Below are 15,402 nucleotides of genomic sequence, written 5' to 3'. Positions count from 1 at the left end.
AAATATCCTAAAGCAAAAATAATACAAGATATATCTTTGACTACACTGCAAGAAAATTAGAAATTAATAGCAGGTGTTTACCAAAAAAATACCACAATAAGGAAATTAAACAACAACAAAAAACCTCTCCAAAAGAAAACTTAAACAACCCGTGTTAGAGGTTAACGGCAAAGATACTCGAGTGGAAATGCAGGATGACATCAAAGACGTATCAGAAGAAAATTCATAGCCTGAAGTGCTGTTCTTTTTAAAAAGAATGTAAATTAATGGACAATCTAAGAATGGAAGGTAGAGAAGGGACAAAATAAACACAGGCAAATGAAAAAGAGCTGATGTAACAAAGATATAGTAGAAAGTGAAAGAAGTCAAAGGGAGAAAGACAAATACAGTATGATTTTACTCGTGGAATACTTAAAAAAAGTAAAACTTAGATGTAGAAAATGGAGTAGTTCTTACTAGGAGGGAAAGGGGTGGGGATGGGGCACAATAGCTAAAGAGGGGCCACTGTATTGTGACAGAGGGAAACAGCTTTTGATGGTGAGCACTCTCTACTTTTGGTAGTATCCAGGGAAACCTGGCGTGCTGCAGTCCATGAGGTCACAAAGAGTCAGACACGACTGAGCGACTGAACTGGACTGAGCTGAACAGAAGTTGACATATATTATTGTACACATGAAGCTTATATAGTGTTATAAACCAGTTACACCAATTTTTGAAAGAAGATGGAACCTAGAAAGTCCAAAAAAATTTAAAAGATAGTATAAATTAATACATTAGAAAGTGAGAAAAATGATGAACCATAGAGGTAGTTTTTTAAAAGAAAAATGGACAAGCTCTGCAAAGCTAATAACAGAGAAGTCATAAATATACAAGGAATGAGAAAGATGATAAAGTAAATATCGAGATAGTTTTAAAAACTTTGAATAACTGTATGTAACACTTTATTAATGAATGTGAAAATGTCGAAGTTTTCTATGTCAAAGTACCAAAATTAACTTGAAAGGTAGTACACTTGAAGGAACAAAACCTATCTAGGATTGACTAGTAAATTCTATTAACTGTCAAGAACCAGCTAATTCATGTGATGAATAAACTGATGGAAGCTTAACAATAAATGCATGGAAGGAGGGCTGGATGTATAACTGCATAAATGGAGAAAAAGATGGATGCGTTGGGGCCTGGATAATGCAGAATTAGGAACTGGGAAGGAGGTTAAGATGAGCAGGGAAGAAGAGAGTTTTAAGACTGGATAGAGCTGGTGCTTGACCTTGAGCCAAAATGACCTTAGCCCACAATCACCTGGGCTAACCGGAATCCCTTCTGAAAACCTCAGTTTGGTCTTTCCTGAAGCTGACAACCCCAGCACACAGGACTAGAGATCCAGCATCACAGGCTAATCCAGACAGATCAATTAAGTCAGCAGAATCAGAAAGGCTAACAAAGCTGGAGCCCTCCTAACGACCTAGTTCCCTCCCCAGCCCCCTCGTCCCTCCCCAGGACCCTGTCCCCACCTCCCTCCCGCAGGTGCAGTCTCTCCAGGGGGCAGTGAGAGCCATGAATAGTAAGGGTCTTAGCTCAAGCACACAGAGGCGTTTAGCTGCCCAAACCTAATCCCCCGATAATCGGATTATGTAAATTCCTACTTCAACCCCTTCCCCTGCAAGACCTCGCCCCTAAACTCTCCACACTGTGGGACCAGCAGGAAAGACAGCACAGCACGCTGAAGAATCACTGCTAGTGGAATGCTGCACCAAAATGCTTTCCCCATTTTAAAAATTATAAAACCAGCAATAACATAGAAGAGACTTCGGAGAAGAAACCAAATGTTGACCTCGGTTGCACTGTGCTGGCACCTCTGTGCTCCATTCTCTGCAGTCCTTATCTTTCCCTTTGTCCTTTCTCTCGATCCTGGTCCACTTGTACACAGATCCTGTTTTACAATTATTGTTGTTTCCCTTAGCTTCACATATTTCCAGTCTTGCTTCCTAGTTACCGTGCTGTGCTTTGCTTAGTCGCTCAGTCGTGTCCAACTCTTTGTGACCCCTTGGACTGTAGCCTGCCAGACTCCTCTGTCTATGGGGTTTCTCCAGGTAAGACTACTAGATTGGGTTGCCACGCCCTCCTCCAGGGGATCTTCCCAATCCAGGGATCAAACGCAGGTTTTCCACATTGCAGGCAGATTCTTCACTGTCTGAGCCACCAGGGAAGCCCAAGAATACTGGAGTGGGTAGCCTATCCCTTCTCCAGGAGATCTTCCCAACCCAAGGATCAAACTGGGGTCTTCTGCATTGCAGACAGATTCTTTACCACCTGAGCTACCAGGGAAGCCCTGCTGCTGCTGCTGCTAAATCGCTTCAGTCGTGTCCGACTCTATGCAACCCCATAGACGGCAGCCCACCAGGCTCCCCTGTCCCTGGGATTCTCCAGGCAAGAACATTGGAGTGGGTTGCCATTTCCTTCTCCAATGCATAAAAGTGAAAAGTGAAAGTGAAGTCACTTAGTCATGTTCGACTCTTAATGACCCCATGGACTGCAGCCCACCAGGCTCCTCCGTCTATGGGATTCTCCAGGCAAGAGTACCGGAGTGGGGTGCCATTGCCTTCTCTGTACACTTCTTCTTTATAACTGTAGAATGTGCCGTTAAGAATATATTACCTCGCAGGCTTTGGCTGAGAGGAAGGATAATGTAGGTTCTTGGTTTAAATTCTAATGTGTGCTCTATCAGGACTGAGGTAGGGTGGAAAAGCATGGGCACCAAGAGGCCCTGTGAGAAAGCAGTTCTCCTCAATGGCACACAGAGACAGGCAGCAGAAAGGACAAATCAGGGCTGCTCACTGCAAACACTAGAGTATGTTCCCAAAGGCCCCTTTGAGCCTGTGCATCACTGACCAATTCATTTTTTCCAACCCACCCTCCAGTCCATCCTCTGACGCCAGAATGAGCCGCAGAACCTGTAAATCTAAACATATCACTCTTATGTTGGAGGCACACAGTTGTCTTCACATGGACTGCCCTCTCCTCCACTCCTACATGTGTGATTCCTACCCAGCATCTCCCACTCTTGTACCCGGGTGGCCCAGGCCCCTGCCTTGGGTTTTGTGCTTTAGATGGCCCTGCCCTGCTCTGGCCCTACTCCTGTGCCCACCATGTACCTGCCCATTCCCCACATTCTAGACCATGCTTAGGGTATCAGGAACCCCTGAATTTAGATCACACTCTGTATCCAGAACCGCAGCATTTCTGCTCAAATGGCCTTGAGTCCATTGTCAGAACCTACACGGACGTGAGTCTGAGTGAACTCCGGGAGATGGTAATGAACAGGAAGGTCTGGCGTGCTGCGATCCATGGGGTCGCAAAGAGTTGGACACGACTGAGTGACTGAACTGAACTGAACTGAACACGGGCCTTTTTCTTAGGTCCATGTGGACTGGGAGTCCATGTTATATACCAGGCCCCTCACAGAGCAGGACAGCTTGAGGTGGGAAGAGAAAAGGGATGGGGATAGGTCAGTAGTCTCCATTTGTACCCTTGTCCTGGGTCCACCAATGTCAGAGGCAGCCCTGCCTCAAGGCCTAGTTTAAATGTCATCCTTCCCACGATCAATTGCTGATCCTCCAGCTAGAATCTTTGCCTCCCTACCTCCAATTTCATACTCTCTGGCACTCAGGACTCTGTGCCTTGTATTTGGTCATTTTTGTCATGTCCTCTTCCTCCCAAAGACTGTGAACTAACTCCTTGAAGGCAGATATATAATTTTCTTAACTTCCCTGCCCTCTGAGAACCTAGCAATTTGGGCAATAGCTTTCTTATTTATAATAAGAACTGTATTCATTTTTTTTTTTGAAGAGGGGGGCAAACAACCCCCAAATCTCAATGGCTTACAACAGCAAAGATTTATTCCTGTCTCACATTATGAAGGCTGGAGTTGGCTATGGGTTTGTTTCTTCAGAGAGCAACCCCCAACATGACTTTCTTATGACTGAGCTCAATCAGCAATAACTCTTAAAGCTTCTAATCCATTACAACCAAGTCAAGTCCATTCACATTCCATTGTCTGATGTAAGTCACATGGTCAAGCCTGGAAGGGAGCAAGCTGTCTCTTTACCTAAATTACCTACAGGGAAGCACTGCCAGTCACATGACAATCCTCTCACAAGGAAGGGAAGGAGCCAGTAATTGTAACAATAATGTGATTTATCAGAGTAAAATTTGCATTAGTCTGACTGTGTGCTAGGCCCAGTGCTAAATTCTTTACCTGTTTTGTTTTTCTCATTTAGTCCTCAGTTCAGTTCAGTTCAGTCGCTCAGTCGTGTCCGACTCTTTGTGACCCCATGAATCGCAGCACGCCAGGCCTCCCTGTCCATCACCATCTCCCAGAGTTCACTCAGACTCACGTCCATCGAGTCACTGATGCCATCCAGCTGTCTCATCCTCGGTCGTCCCCTTCTGCTCCTGCCCCCAATCCCTTCCAGCATCAGAGTCTTTTCCAATGAGTCAACTCTTCTCATGAGGTGGCCAAAGTACTGGAGTTTCAGCTTTAGCATCATTCCTTCCAAAGAAATCCCAGGGTTGATCTCCTTCAGAATGGACTGGCTGGATCTCTTTGCAGTCCAAGGGACTCCCAAGAGTCTTCTTCATCTAGTCCTCATGACCCTATTATTGTCCCCGTTTTACAGATGAGGAAATTGAGGTAGGGAGAAGTTACATGATTTGCCTATGGTCATATAAGTGGATAGATAGGGGATTTCAACCTGGGTAATGCAAATCCAGAGTCCTTTGCTCTTACCCACTAAGCATTAATGCCTCTGTGAATTTATTGTGCCAAATCCTATGCTGGTACCTTCAGAGAGTATGATACCTAGAAGTTTGATTTATTAACCAGCATTTGAAGAATGCCTATTCAGTGGGACTGGAGAGACAGACAAAACAAATAAGTAAAATATTACTACATAGCAGTGAATACTAAGGAGAAAAATAAAGCAGGTAGGAAGATGCAGAGCCTTGTGTGTGTGAAGGTGCGGTTTTAGACCTTGTGGTCAGAGAATCTTCATTGGAAAGGTGACATTTGAGCAAAGACCTGAAGAATGTCAGCTCCTTGAGGGCAGAAATTTGTGTCTGTTTTGTTTGAATCCCAGTGCCTGTAACAGGCACTGGCTCATAGTAGACACTCAGTATTAATAATTTCTGAATGAATCAAAGGATGTGAAGGAGGGAACTATTTGGATTTTGAGAGGAGAGTGTTGCAAACAGTGGAAACACCATGCAGAGGCCCTGAGGCAGGAGGGTGCCTGGAATGTTCATGAAACTACAGATGTCAGAGTGGCTAGAGCTGAGTACACTTCTTCAGCTTCATCTCAGGCAGAGAAGGAACAGACAAGTCAGGTAAAAGGTATCTGGGAGCCAATGTTAAGACTTCAGCTTAATTCTGAGTGAAATGGGGAGCCAGAGGAGGGTTTTGAGTGAGAAGCAACAGGAACCTGACTTGGGTTTTCAAAGGATCATTCTGGGTGATGCTGGAGAATAGATGGAAAGAGGAAAGTACAGAAGCAGTAAGACCAAGGAGGAGGCACTCTGGAACATGGGATGAATAAATCTGGGAATCTGTCCAGTGCAGTGACTGTTAAACTTCTCTGTGTGTGTTAATCTCCTGGGACACTTAGTAAAAAGGCAGATTTCTAACCCTATCCCCAGGAAACCTGATCTGGTGGTCTTGGCTGTGGGTGTTGAAGTCTATACCTTCCCTCACCCATGGTTTTGAAGTAAGTGGTTCTTGAACTACAGTTGGGAGACTCACTGGGGCTTAAATGATTGACATCCGATGAGTTGATGAGTTGACCTCGGGGCACGCACTTCCGGAGGTTTGTAGACACTGTAGAAAAGGGTTGGTAAGTTGCATTCCGCCCTCCGGGGTATGCTGTAGTCCGGGTGAGTGTCAGGACCCCCTCGCGCCCCAAACGTTACACAAAGCTGGGGCTTCTTCCGCCTCTGCTCTGTTCTAGGGCACAGGGAGACTGGTCCCGGGAAGCGGGGATGTAGGGGTGGAGGGTGGGTATGGGAGGGACCTGCGGGAGTCTAGGGCGGGGAAGGGGCCCCGTGGGTCCCTAGACAAAAGGCGATGCCTATAAAGGCGGTGGCGAAGGGGCAGCGCCCAGGCGAGGGCGACAACTGCGGCGCGGGCTCCCTGCTCGGAGAGGAGGTGCGTGAGCTAAAGAGGGTTGGGGGCGCTGCTGGGTTTGGGCGCCAGCGAGTCTCTGGCGCAGTTCCCCAGTCCGAGCCGCACTCGCCGCGGAGGGCAGGGGTGTGGAGGTGACTTGGTGGCAGCCACCAAGGCGACTCGGTGAGAAGACGTGGGGACTTTCCGTGGAGCAGGGGCCGTGGTGCAGCTCCGGGTAAGCCTAGCGGGTACCTAGCGCGTGTCGGCGGGGCTGCTGAGCCTTGATATGTGATGTCCCGGACACCCAGGAGCATCTCCGAGGGCCGTCTTGGCAGCTTCTGAGCTGGGGTGAGAGACTCCTGGAAACCTGGCAGGTGCGAAACTTTAGATGTTTCTCCAGAATGCCTGAACTTAGTCGCAGGGCAGGCGCTGCAGGCAAGGGGGAGCAAGAATTAGAAAAAGAAAAAGGGAAAAGCTGGGAAGTGAAGCGGTCAAGGGCAGCAGGTTGGGTTGGGTGGGCGTGAGCTGGGAAGGCAGGTGTAGAGCGCTGTTTTGAAACAGGTTGGCCCTCCCAGTGCACCGGGAGCCCACCCAAACATCCACATTCACAGTAAATGTACTTGTTTAGAACATCAACATGCAGAGCTGTCTGGTGAGAAAAGTAATTGCATAATAGCACGTATGGTGATTTTTAAAAATATGTATAGAGGATATATTATATAAAGACACACCAAACTGGCTGCTGCAGGAGAACGAGTTTGAATAGGTAGATGGATAAGGGAGGGGGACTTTTTTTTGCTTTATCACTTGCGGTACTGCTTGATTCCCCACCCACCCCCACCCCCCTTAAGTTAGCCTGTGTTACTTCTAAAGCAACTTCTAAAGGCAAACCTGTGCCTGGTGTTTGAGGTTAGGCACCTTCCCCAAACCCAATTGTATAAACCACCCTTCATTACCCTCCTTCTGTATCATGTTTTCACTTACTTTTCAAAGAGAGATGAAAGAAGAGAGAAATATACAGGACCAAATGCCAGAAAGAGAAATTAACATCTTATGAGAAGAGAGCAGTGTGAGCCTGAATGCCTGGCCTAGTCCACCGTAGGAACATTAGCTGTCTGTACGTCTGTGCTGCTGCCTTTCTGGTTGACCTGGGCTCCATGTCCAGAAAACATCCACATGAAAAAGCAGCAGCACCTGTTACAGGTAGTGGTCACCTTCTCAGGGGGCATCATGTTGTTCTTTTCTCCAGTAACCTGTTACCTTCTGTGGTAACGAAGTTTGTGCTCATCCATATTCCTATTCAATTTACTGTGACATTCCTCCTATTCAGGCATTCTTAACCTTTGGCCCATGACACCTACCCACCCAGGGGTGTGTGGATAAAACTCAGGAGATTCTAAATTACATCCTTTTATCTACTAACCTTTCAACTAAATTGAGCATTTCCTTTATTTATGAATGTTTATGTTGAATAAATACAGTGGTGGTAGCAGTGCTGACGCCTTTGTCATCAATAAAAATCATAGACACCTTCAACTCTTGTTACAGATGTTGCTGATCTTCTGAAAAAACCACTTACCAATCACCAGTTAGAAATGATGGTGACAAATCTAATTATTTAATGTTAAAAGTGAAGCATAGGTTTTATTATTTTGCATTTTAGAATTATTCTCATACCTATGAAGTATAACTGGTTATTTTATGTGTCCATGTATTTTAATTCATGCCTTTTAACTTAATATTCTGAGAAGACTTTTCCCTTTATATATTTGAAATAATTGTTCTGAGATGAAATCTGTCCCTGGGCTTCCCCAGCCCCGACTCAGCTGGCGCCAGTGGTGACTCAGGCTTGGGACACAGGCTCTGCCACATTGGGCTGTGTGACCTGGGACAAAGAACTGAACCTCTGTTTCAACATCTGTCTGATGCTCTCTGATTCTGTGGCATCTGGAGTATTTTTTAAGCTCTTAAAGTACTCTGAATCAAGATTTGCAGCAGTCAGTACGTGCAACAGGAAAAACACTAAATGCCATTTTCCTTTGATTTAATAAATACTTTAATAATTTTCCAGTGACCTCTACTTTGAGTTTTTCCAGCTTGTTGAATCACTGATTTTTATTTCCCAGTGTGGAGAAGGAGAGTAACACACTTGAGGATAAATCAACAAGTAATTATTAAGCATCTCCTAGAATGGCAAGACTGCATTTCAGAAGCCTGACTTCTCTCCTCCCTGTTTCTGCTTCTCACAATAGGATGGAGCTTTCTCAGAAGAGAACATCAGTTAGTTTATCCTGGCTAATCTTTTCTTCCCAGCTTGAAAATGACCCTCCCATGGGACTAGTGAATAAGCTAAAGCCTCTTTTGACAAGAGAAGCTTAAAAGTAACTTTACTCCTATAGTCCTGGCTGCAAAGCAGCCAGTTTCAACGTGAGCACAACTGGATAGTCTTAAAAATTCCCTTGATTTAGGTTCATACTTTCATATTGTAGGTATAGTTAGATACAGGTCCGACAATGCTCATTGTAGATATAAAGGCCAGGTTAGACCCTGGTTCGATTCCTGGGTTGGAAAGATCCACTGGAGAAGGGATAGGCTACCCACTCCAGTATGCTTGGGCTTTCCTGGTGACTTAGCTGGTAAAGGATCCACCTGCAGTGTGAGAGACCTGAGTTTGATCCCTGGGTTGAGAAGACCCCCTGGAGAAAGGATAGGCTACCCACTCTAGTATTCTGGCCCGGAGAATTCCATGGACTGTATAGTCCATGGGGTCACAAAGAGTCAGATATGACTGAGCAATGTTCACTTTCACTTTAGGTAGATAAAAGGCAAAGGCAGGGCATTATGGCATTTCAGCACAGAAAGAGGCCTTGGGTATCACCCCCTTCAGATTGGAAGTCCCCTGGATTGCCTGAGTTAGGTGGTATTTCTCTGATCCTACAGACCCTGGGCTTCCCATCTGTGTCATAGGGCAGAGGGTTCCTCAGTGTCCAGCAGCCAGCACAGTGTCTGGCGCATAGGGTCAGTAATTGTTGATAGTAAAGTTTGGAGTACATGTGACTGTATTGGATCATGGATCCAACCAGGGTGTCTCTACAGAGATAGAGGAAGTAAACCTAAGTGGCTGATGGGGGAAGCCGGAGGGGGCCTGAGATCAGCCACTGAACTTGAGCTGCCATGATTCTGCTCACCACTGGTTTCTCAGCACAGCACTGGCCTCTCCTACCCAGGCAGAAGCAGGAAGGTCAACAAGAACCTGCATGGGGAAATGTCCTAGGGGCATATAATCCTTCTAGCTGATATTCTATGTAATATTAACAGTTTGTCACTCTTAATCCCCTAAATACTGCTTCCTTCTTAAACATAGTTTTGCTGGGTTTCAGAGCTGCTGTTTGGAGAGCAAGGCAATGTTCTTAGCGTAGGCTGCACAGGGAGATCATGTGAGGGGTGCACTGATGGGACCTCGCTTCAGGAAGACACTTGCAGTTCAGCTACAGGGAGCGCAGTTAGCTGACAGCCATCCGTAGCAGTGCTGACTGGACTCAGGACTGGGCCTCCATTCTTCAGGTAGCTCCCAGCCTATGAGTGAGCGTGGCAGCGCTGCCAGGACCTGGCGATTCTTGCCCCATAGCATCTCCTTTACAGGCACTTTTTGCCCCAGATCTCCCTGTTGGGTTGGCTGCCACTTTTCCAGCTCTGTACTGCAGCCTGAGGCTCTTCTGCCCAGTCCTGCAGCCTCCCTGCTTTGATTTTGCAAGTGTCAGATGTGCATTGCAGTCTGAAGTCATTCTTGGCCCAAGTCTTTCTTTTCTTTTTTCATCTTTCACAGGGCTTAACTCCCAATAAACTGCTAGTTGTACATCCAACTCCAGCTTGACATCTGCTTCCTGGAGGACCAAGCTGATCCACCTGGGGAGTTTTAAAAAACACGAATGCCCCCAGAAATTTTTATTTAATTGGCCTGGGGTACAGTCTGGGTGAATCCAATAAGCAGTCTAAGTCAAGGGCCACTGGAATAGAAGAAAAGTTCTGGAGCAGAAGTTCCAAGTGTTTATTAAGTTAGAAAAGGATCTGCTTTCTCATAAGTCACTAGGGCTTCGACAAATCACTTCTTTAGGTCCTTTTCAAATAAAATGGGCCCACCCTTTCATGCCACAGGTACCAATTTGTAACCCTCCAACTCCTTCCTGCAATGGTGGGCCGTTAACACAAACAGTTGTGGAAGGAAGCTGGCATTTTGAGAGGCACCTACCAACTTCCTGGTATTCTATATGTTGCTTTTATGTAACCTATGTCAGATGCTCAGTGTTTACCTACAGACTCATATCCTTGTGTGTGCGTGTGTGCTCACTCAGTCATTTCCGATTCTTTGCGACCCTATGGACTACAGCCCACCAGGCTCTTCTGTCCATGGGATTCTCCAGACAAGAATACTGGAGTGGATTGCCATCCCCTCCTGCAGGGGATCTTTCCGACCCAGAGATCAAATCTAAGTTTCCTACATCTCTTGCACTGCAGGCAGATTCTTTACCGACGAGCCACTGGGGAAGCCCCTCATATCCTCAGAAAAGCCCAAATAAAAGTAGAAGAAAGGTAGAATTTAGGGAAAAGCTCAGCAGCGTTGACCTGATCATTTTGGTCTTGACATGATCCCTTGACACTTTTCTCTAGTCAGCAAGTGTCTCTCGGGATTTGGCCCTTAGTGTGTGGGACCTTGTCCTGTGATTCTTCAATGTTTCTGTATGTGCTGCCTTCTCCATCAGGCCATCCAATAAGCTCCTTGAGCACAAGTATCCCATCCCAGCCAAGTCCACAAGCCCAGCTCATAGCAGGGGGCCTAGCACAGAGCAGGTCTACGGGAAGGGTTAAAATAAAGGAACAAAGGTAGCAAGAGCCAAGAGGTTGTATAATCACACTTGGTTATAGAAAAACAAGATATTACCTTCCCCCCAGTATTCACAATTCAGTATTTCACAAGTCATTTTTATTTATAAACATATTTTTGTTGTATTTATTCCTCAACACTTTTATAGCCATTACTGTGTGTCAGGCACTGTTGAAAGTGATTTACAAATATTAAGCTTATTTAATTCTCCTAATAGCCTTTGTCTACCACCAGTGGCTGCAGGGGTTCAGCAAGGGAAGGATATGGGAGACTCTGGGATGGCCTGGAAGGGTTTGTAGGAATGGAAAGAAGGATTTAATCTGCTCTTTAAAGATTGTGTAGAAATAGGCAAGTAAACAGTGAGGAGGGAACTCATGGGACAGAAAATGCAAAGGTATGGAATTGGGAATATTTACTACTCTTTTGGTGGGGGGAGGTGGTGGTGTGGGGAACAGGAAGGGACCCTCTGACCAGGCTGCTGAGACCGGAGCAGGTAGCAAACTGATAGCCATGAGCCAAGGGTACCAAATGTCTGGTGCTGGGTTTTGGCTTATTTCCTGATGTGCCATAAACATTGCCATTGATGTATGTTAATCCAAGCCACCTGAACAAAGGGGCCTGTGCCTCTCAGAGGAAAAAATGGCACGATTAGGATTGGCAATACGTGATAACAATCACCTCGCCTACGGTTGGAAAGATCATCCAAATTCAACCTTGGGGAGCCTGGCTATCTTCCGCAGCATCCATATCAAATTGTCGCCCTTCACCTATTCCTTTTCTTTGTTTGGCGTGCTAAATAACCCCATTGCTATTCTTCATACAACTGGACTTCAAGATTCTTCCTCACCCTGTTCATCCTCCTCTGACTGTGGTCTGGTCTAGACATTTTAGCTCTTACACAGTGCGCCCAATCCTACAGATAAAGTCCACCACCCAGAAGGGTTTTGCTGTCACCTTCTTCATTCCTAATTTATGTTGTAAATGAAACCTAGGATCACAGCCCCCTCCCCCCTTTTAAAGAATCTAAATTCAACTCCCTATTAACAAATATGTATTTTATTCTCATGTGTACTCAGTCCTACGCCGTGCCTGATTCTGAACACTTAGGAAGAGTTGGTTATAAAAGAAGTAACGGGAGTATTAGGATAAAAACACCATGTTACCTGCAGGCTTCGAGACAACCAGGGAGAGAAAAGCTGACAGGAGGTGTTCTCACTGCCCTTTCTTCTGCCGCATTTTCTTCTCTTGTCACAGGAAGATCCACAACACCTGGAAATGAGGCAGCACATCCCCTAAGATCTGGGTGGAAAAGATGAACGGCTCAAGCTCCTGGCAGGACATGGGCTACCCAGCAGGCCTCTGACAAGGTGTTGGCCCTCAGGGCCCTTTCTCTTTCTTGTCTCAGGAACTCCAACATGACCAGAAAGATCTTCACGAACAGCAGGGAGCGGTGGAGGCAGCAGAACGTCAACAGTGCCTTTGCCAAGCTGAGGAAGCTCATCCCCACTCACCCTCCGGACAAGAAGCTGAGCAAAAATGAAACACTTCGCCTGGCCATGAGGTACATCAACTTCCTGGTGAAGGTCTTGGGAGAGCAGAGCCTACAGCAAACAGGAGTGGCCGCTCCCGGAAACATTCTGGGCCTTTTCCCTCAAGGACCCCACCTGCCAGACAGGACTCTGCTTGGTGACTACCAGGTTCCATCACCTGGCTCAAGCCACCACATTCCGTGATAGTGGGGCTCTGGCTGTTGTGACCCCAGGCAGCACTGGTTCAGAAGTCACTAGCTGTCAACAGCCTTTTTGCAAGTACTAGAGTCAGCATGGTGAATAATTTGTGAGGCGTGAACTCAAGCTTCATAGGAGGTGTCTCATGGTCAGCTGCAGAATGCTAAAAGAAGGCCAAAGGGAGGTGGCCACACATCTTCCCCGGGGGCTTCAGGCAGAGCAGCCTGTATCTGTTGATTTTATAAATCCAGGTTCCTGCATAAGATGTTATTTGGGGGGAAAAAATGACCCTTAGACTGAAAAAACTGGTTTGAAAATCACTGCTTTATGTAATATGTTTTCAGTTGTAAGAAGAGTTTCCTCAAAATGGATCGCAGATCGATGAGTAGAAAATGCTACCCTCCGAACATATTTTAAAGTTTGTTCTGAAAAATGAGGCATATGTGATCAAGGGTGAACAGCATAAGACAAATGAAAAGATAGCTCTTGCAGAAACCAGCCTGGAGACTTGTGGGGAATCTGTGGATAAAAGACCCTTCTGACACATGAGGACCACAAGAAGGCAGCAGATATGTGCAGGAGAGCTCTGCATCCTCTATCTCTATGGAAATGTGAGGTGTCACTTGCATTGGACCACGAGTATATGTGTTATCGCTAAAGCCAAATGGCACATTATACCCATGAGAGGAAAGGACATGATAATTTGTGAGAGTTCATGGTTTTCTTATGAAAAGAAGTACTAAAATAGTTTTCCTAATCCTTTAGTTTCACATGTCAGGTATTGAAAACTTTCAATTCAGCATGAGTTCTTGATGATTTAAGACCTGTGAAATTCAAATAGAATGATGAAAATCTAAATATTACCATTTAATAGCTCATTTAACAGAGAGCTTAACAAAAGATTTAGAGTAGACAATAGGAGTGTAATACCAGACTCTAATGAATTGATGGATATGTGATTTGTTTTCCCTGCTGAGGAGCATTAGCTCAGTTTTGCACTGGGAGGGGTGGTGCCCACAAAAGAATGAAAGGCGTGGATCTGGCAGAACTCACAACCGTATGCCACCATGATAACGCTTGGATTAAAAAATGAATCCCATAGTTAAGCCCAGAATATAAATAATGTCATTTGATTGTCTCATCTCTGGAATGTTTTATTTTCCCAAAATTCTTGACAGAACATTGGTTTTAAAACCTTCTGAACTATAGGTAGGAAATTGATGGGTTTGAGATTATATATATACACAATAGAGGAATTTAAATTTTCTGCCCACTCTAGAAAGAATATTCAGTTTATGGAAGGCTGAAATGAACCTCTTTGGTTTGGTGATCAGAAGAAATCTGGATGAGTCATCCTCAGAATCTCATTATCAAAACAGCAAGTTCATAATGTCATTAAACTCTACACAGCATTCACACTTAACGGCACAATGCATTTATTAAAACAATGCATTTAGGACTTCCCTGGTGGTCCAGAAGTTAAGACGCTGCACTTCCAATGCTGGGGTTGTGGGATTCCTGGTCAGGGTACTAAGATCCCACATGCCGTGTTAGCTAATTCAGTCACTCAGTAATGTCTGGCTCTTTGTGACCCCATGGATTGCAGCACTCTAGGCTTCCCTATCCATCTGTAACTCCCAGAGCTTACTCAAACTCATGTCCATCAAGTACGTGATGCCGTCCAACCATCTCATCCTGTGTCATCCCCTTTTCCTCCTGCTCTCAATCTTTCCCACCATCAGAGTCTTTTCCAATGAGTCAGTTCTTCGCATCAGGTGGATTGGAGCATCAAAATATTGGAGCCTCAACTGAAGCATCAGTCCTTCCAATGAATATTCAGGACTGATTTCCTTTAGGATTGACTGCTTGGATCTCCTTGAAGTCCAAGGGACTCTCAAGAGTCTTCTCCAACACCACAGTTCAAAAGCATCAGTTCTTTGGCACTCAGCTTTCTTTATAGCCCAACTTGCAAATCCATACATGACCACTGGAAAAACTATAACTTTGACTAGACAGACCTTTGTTGGCAAAGTAATGTCTCTGCTTTTTAATATGCTGTCTAGGTTGGTCATAACTTTTCTTCCAAGGAGCAAGCATCTTTTAATTTCATGGCTGCAGTCACCATCTGCAGTGATTTTGGAGCCCAAAAAAATGGAAAAAAAAAAAAAAAAAAAGAGCATGCTGTGTAGCATGGACAAAAAATAAAAATAAGTAATGAGAATAATAAAATAATTTTTTTTAAAAAAACAATGCATTCTTGTGTGTAGGTCCTTTCTTTAAACAGCATTGAATAAACATCCCCACAGACTCAAAGTAGTCCAGGCAAACACATAAACACAGAAACCACGGGATTCCCCCAAATTTGCATTTCTTTCTCATGAGCTTTCATTGTTCTCATGAGCTTATGTGGACTTAAATTTGTCCCCAAACTACCACATGATATCACATCTCAAAACTCTGGTGACAGTTGTCATTTGAGTAATATTGCTTATTCTCTCATCTGGCATTAAATCACCGTAACACTTTTGACAGTATTTTTGTACTGTGCTGTGCGTCAGTCATATCCGACTCTTTATGATCCCATGGACCATAGCCCATCACGTTTCTCTGTCCATGGGGTCTTACCAGCAAAAATACTA

General features: G+C 45.1%; 2 protein-coding genes across 4 annotated transcripts in view; both read left to right on the top strand.

The window, feature by feature from the left end:
* Window positions 1-15,010, top strand: part of FKTN (fukutin) — an 88,209-nt gene extending 73,199 nt beyond the window's left edge. For 2 of the 3 annotated variants that reach the window (XM_060408991.1, XM_060408992.1), the window contains one exon: window positions 12,291-15,010. In XM_060408991.1, the coding sequence (XP_060264974.1) occupies window positions 12,291-12,352 (62 nt within the window). In that variant the 3' untranslated portion in view covers window positions 12,353-15,010. The remainder of the gene's footprint in view (window positions 1-12,290) is intronic. The other variant, XM_060408993.1, reaches the window with a different exon arrangement.
* TAL2 (TAL bHLH transcription factor 2) lies at window positions 12,452-14,971 on the top strand. The gene has a single exon (XM_060408995.1). It carries the CDS (start codon window positions 12,452-12,454, stop codon window positions 12,767-12,769), a length of 318 nt encoding a protein of 105 aa, XP_060264978.1. The 3' UTR covers window positions 12,770-14,971.
* Window positions 15,011-15,402: the final 392 nt, after the last annotated feature.

Source organism: Ovis aries, chromosome 2, assembly GCF_016772045.2.
Source record: "Ovis aries strain OAR_USU_Benz2616 breed Rambouillet chromosome 2, ARS-UI_Ramb_v3.0, whole genome shotgun sequence".
Taxonomy (NCBI): Eukaryota; Metazoa; Chordata; class Mammalia; order Artiodactyla; family Bovidae; genus Ovis; species Ovis aries.
The sequence above is the reverse complement of the archived record's forward strand: the minus strand, read 5'-3'. Positions and strand labels throughout refer to the sequence as shown.

Coding starts and splice junctions, on each gene's coding strand:
- TAL2 (XM_060408995.1), top strand. CDS start 12,452: ATGACCAGAAAGATCTTCACGAACAGCAGGGAGCGGTGGAGGCAGCAG.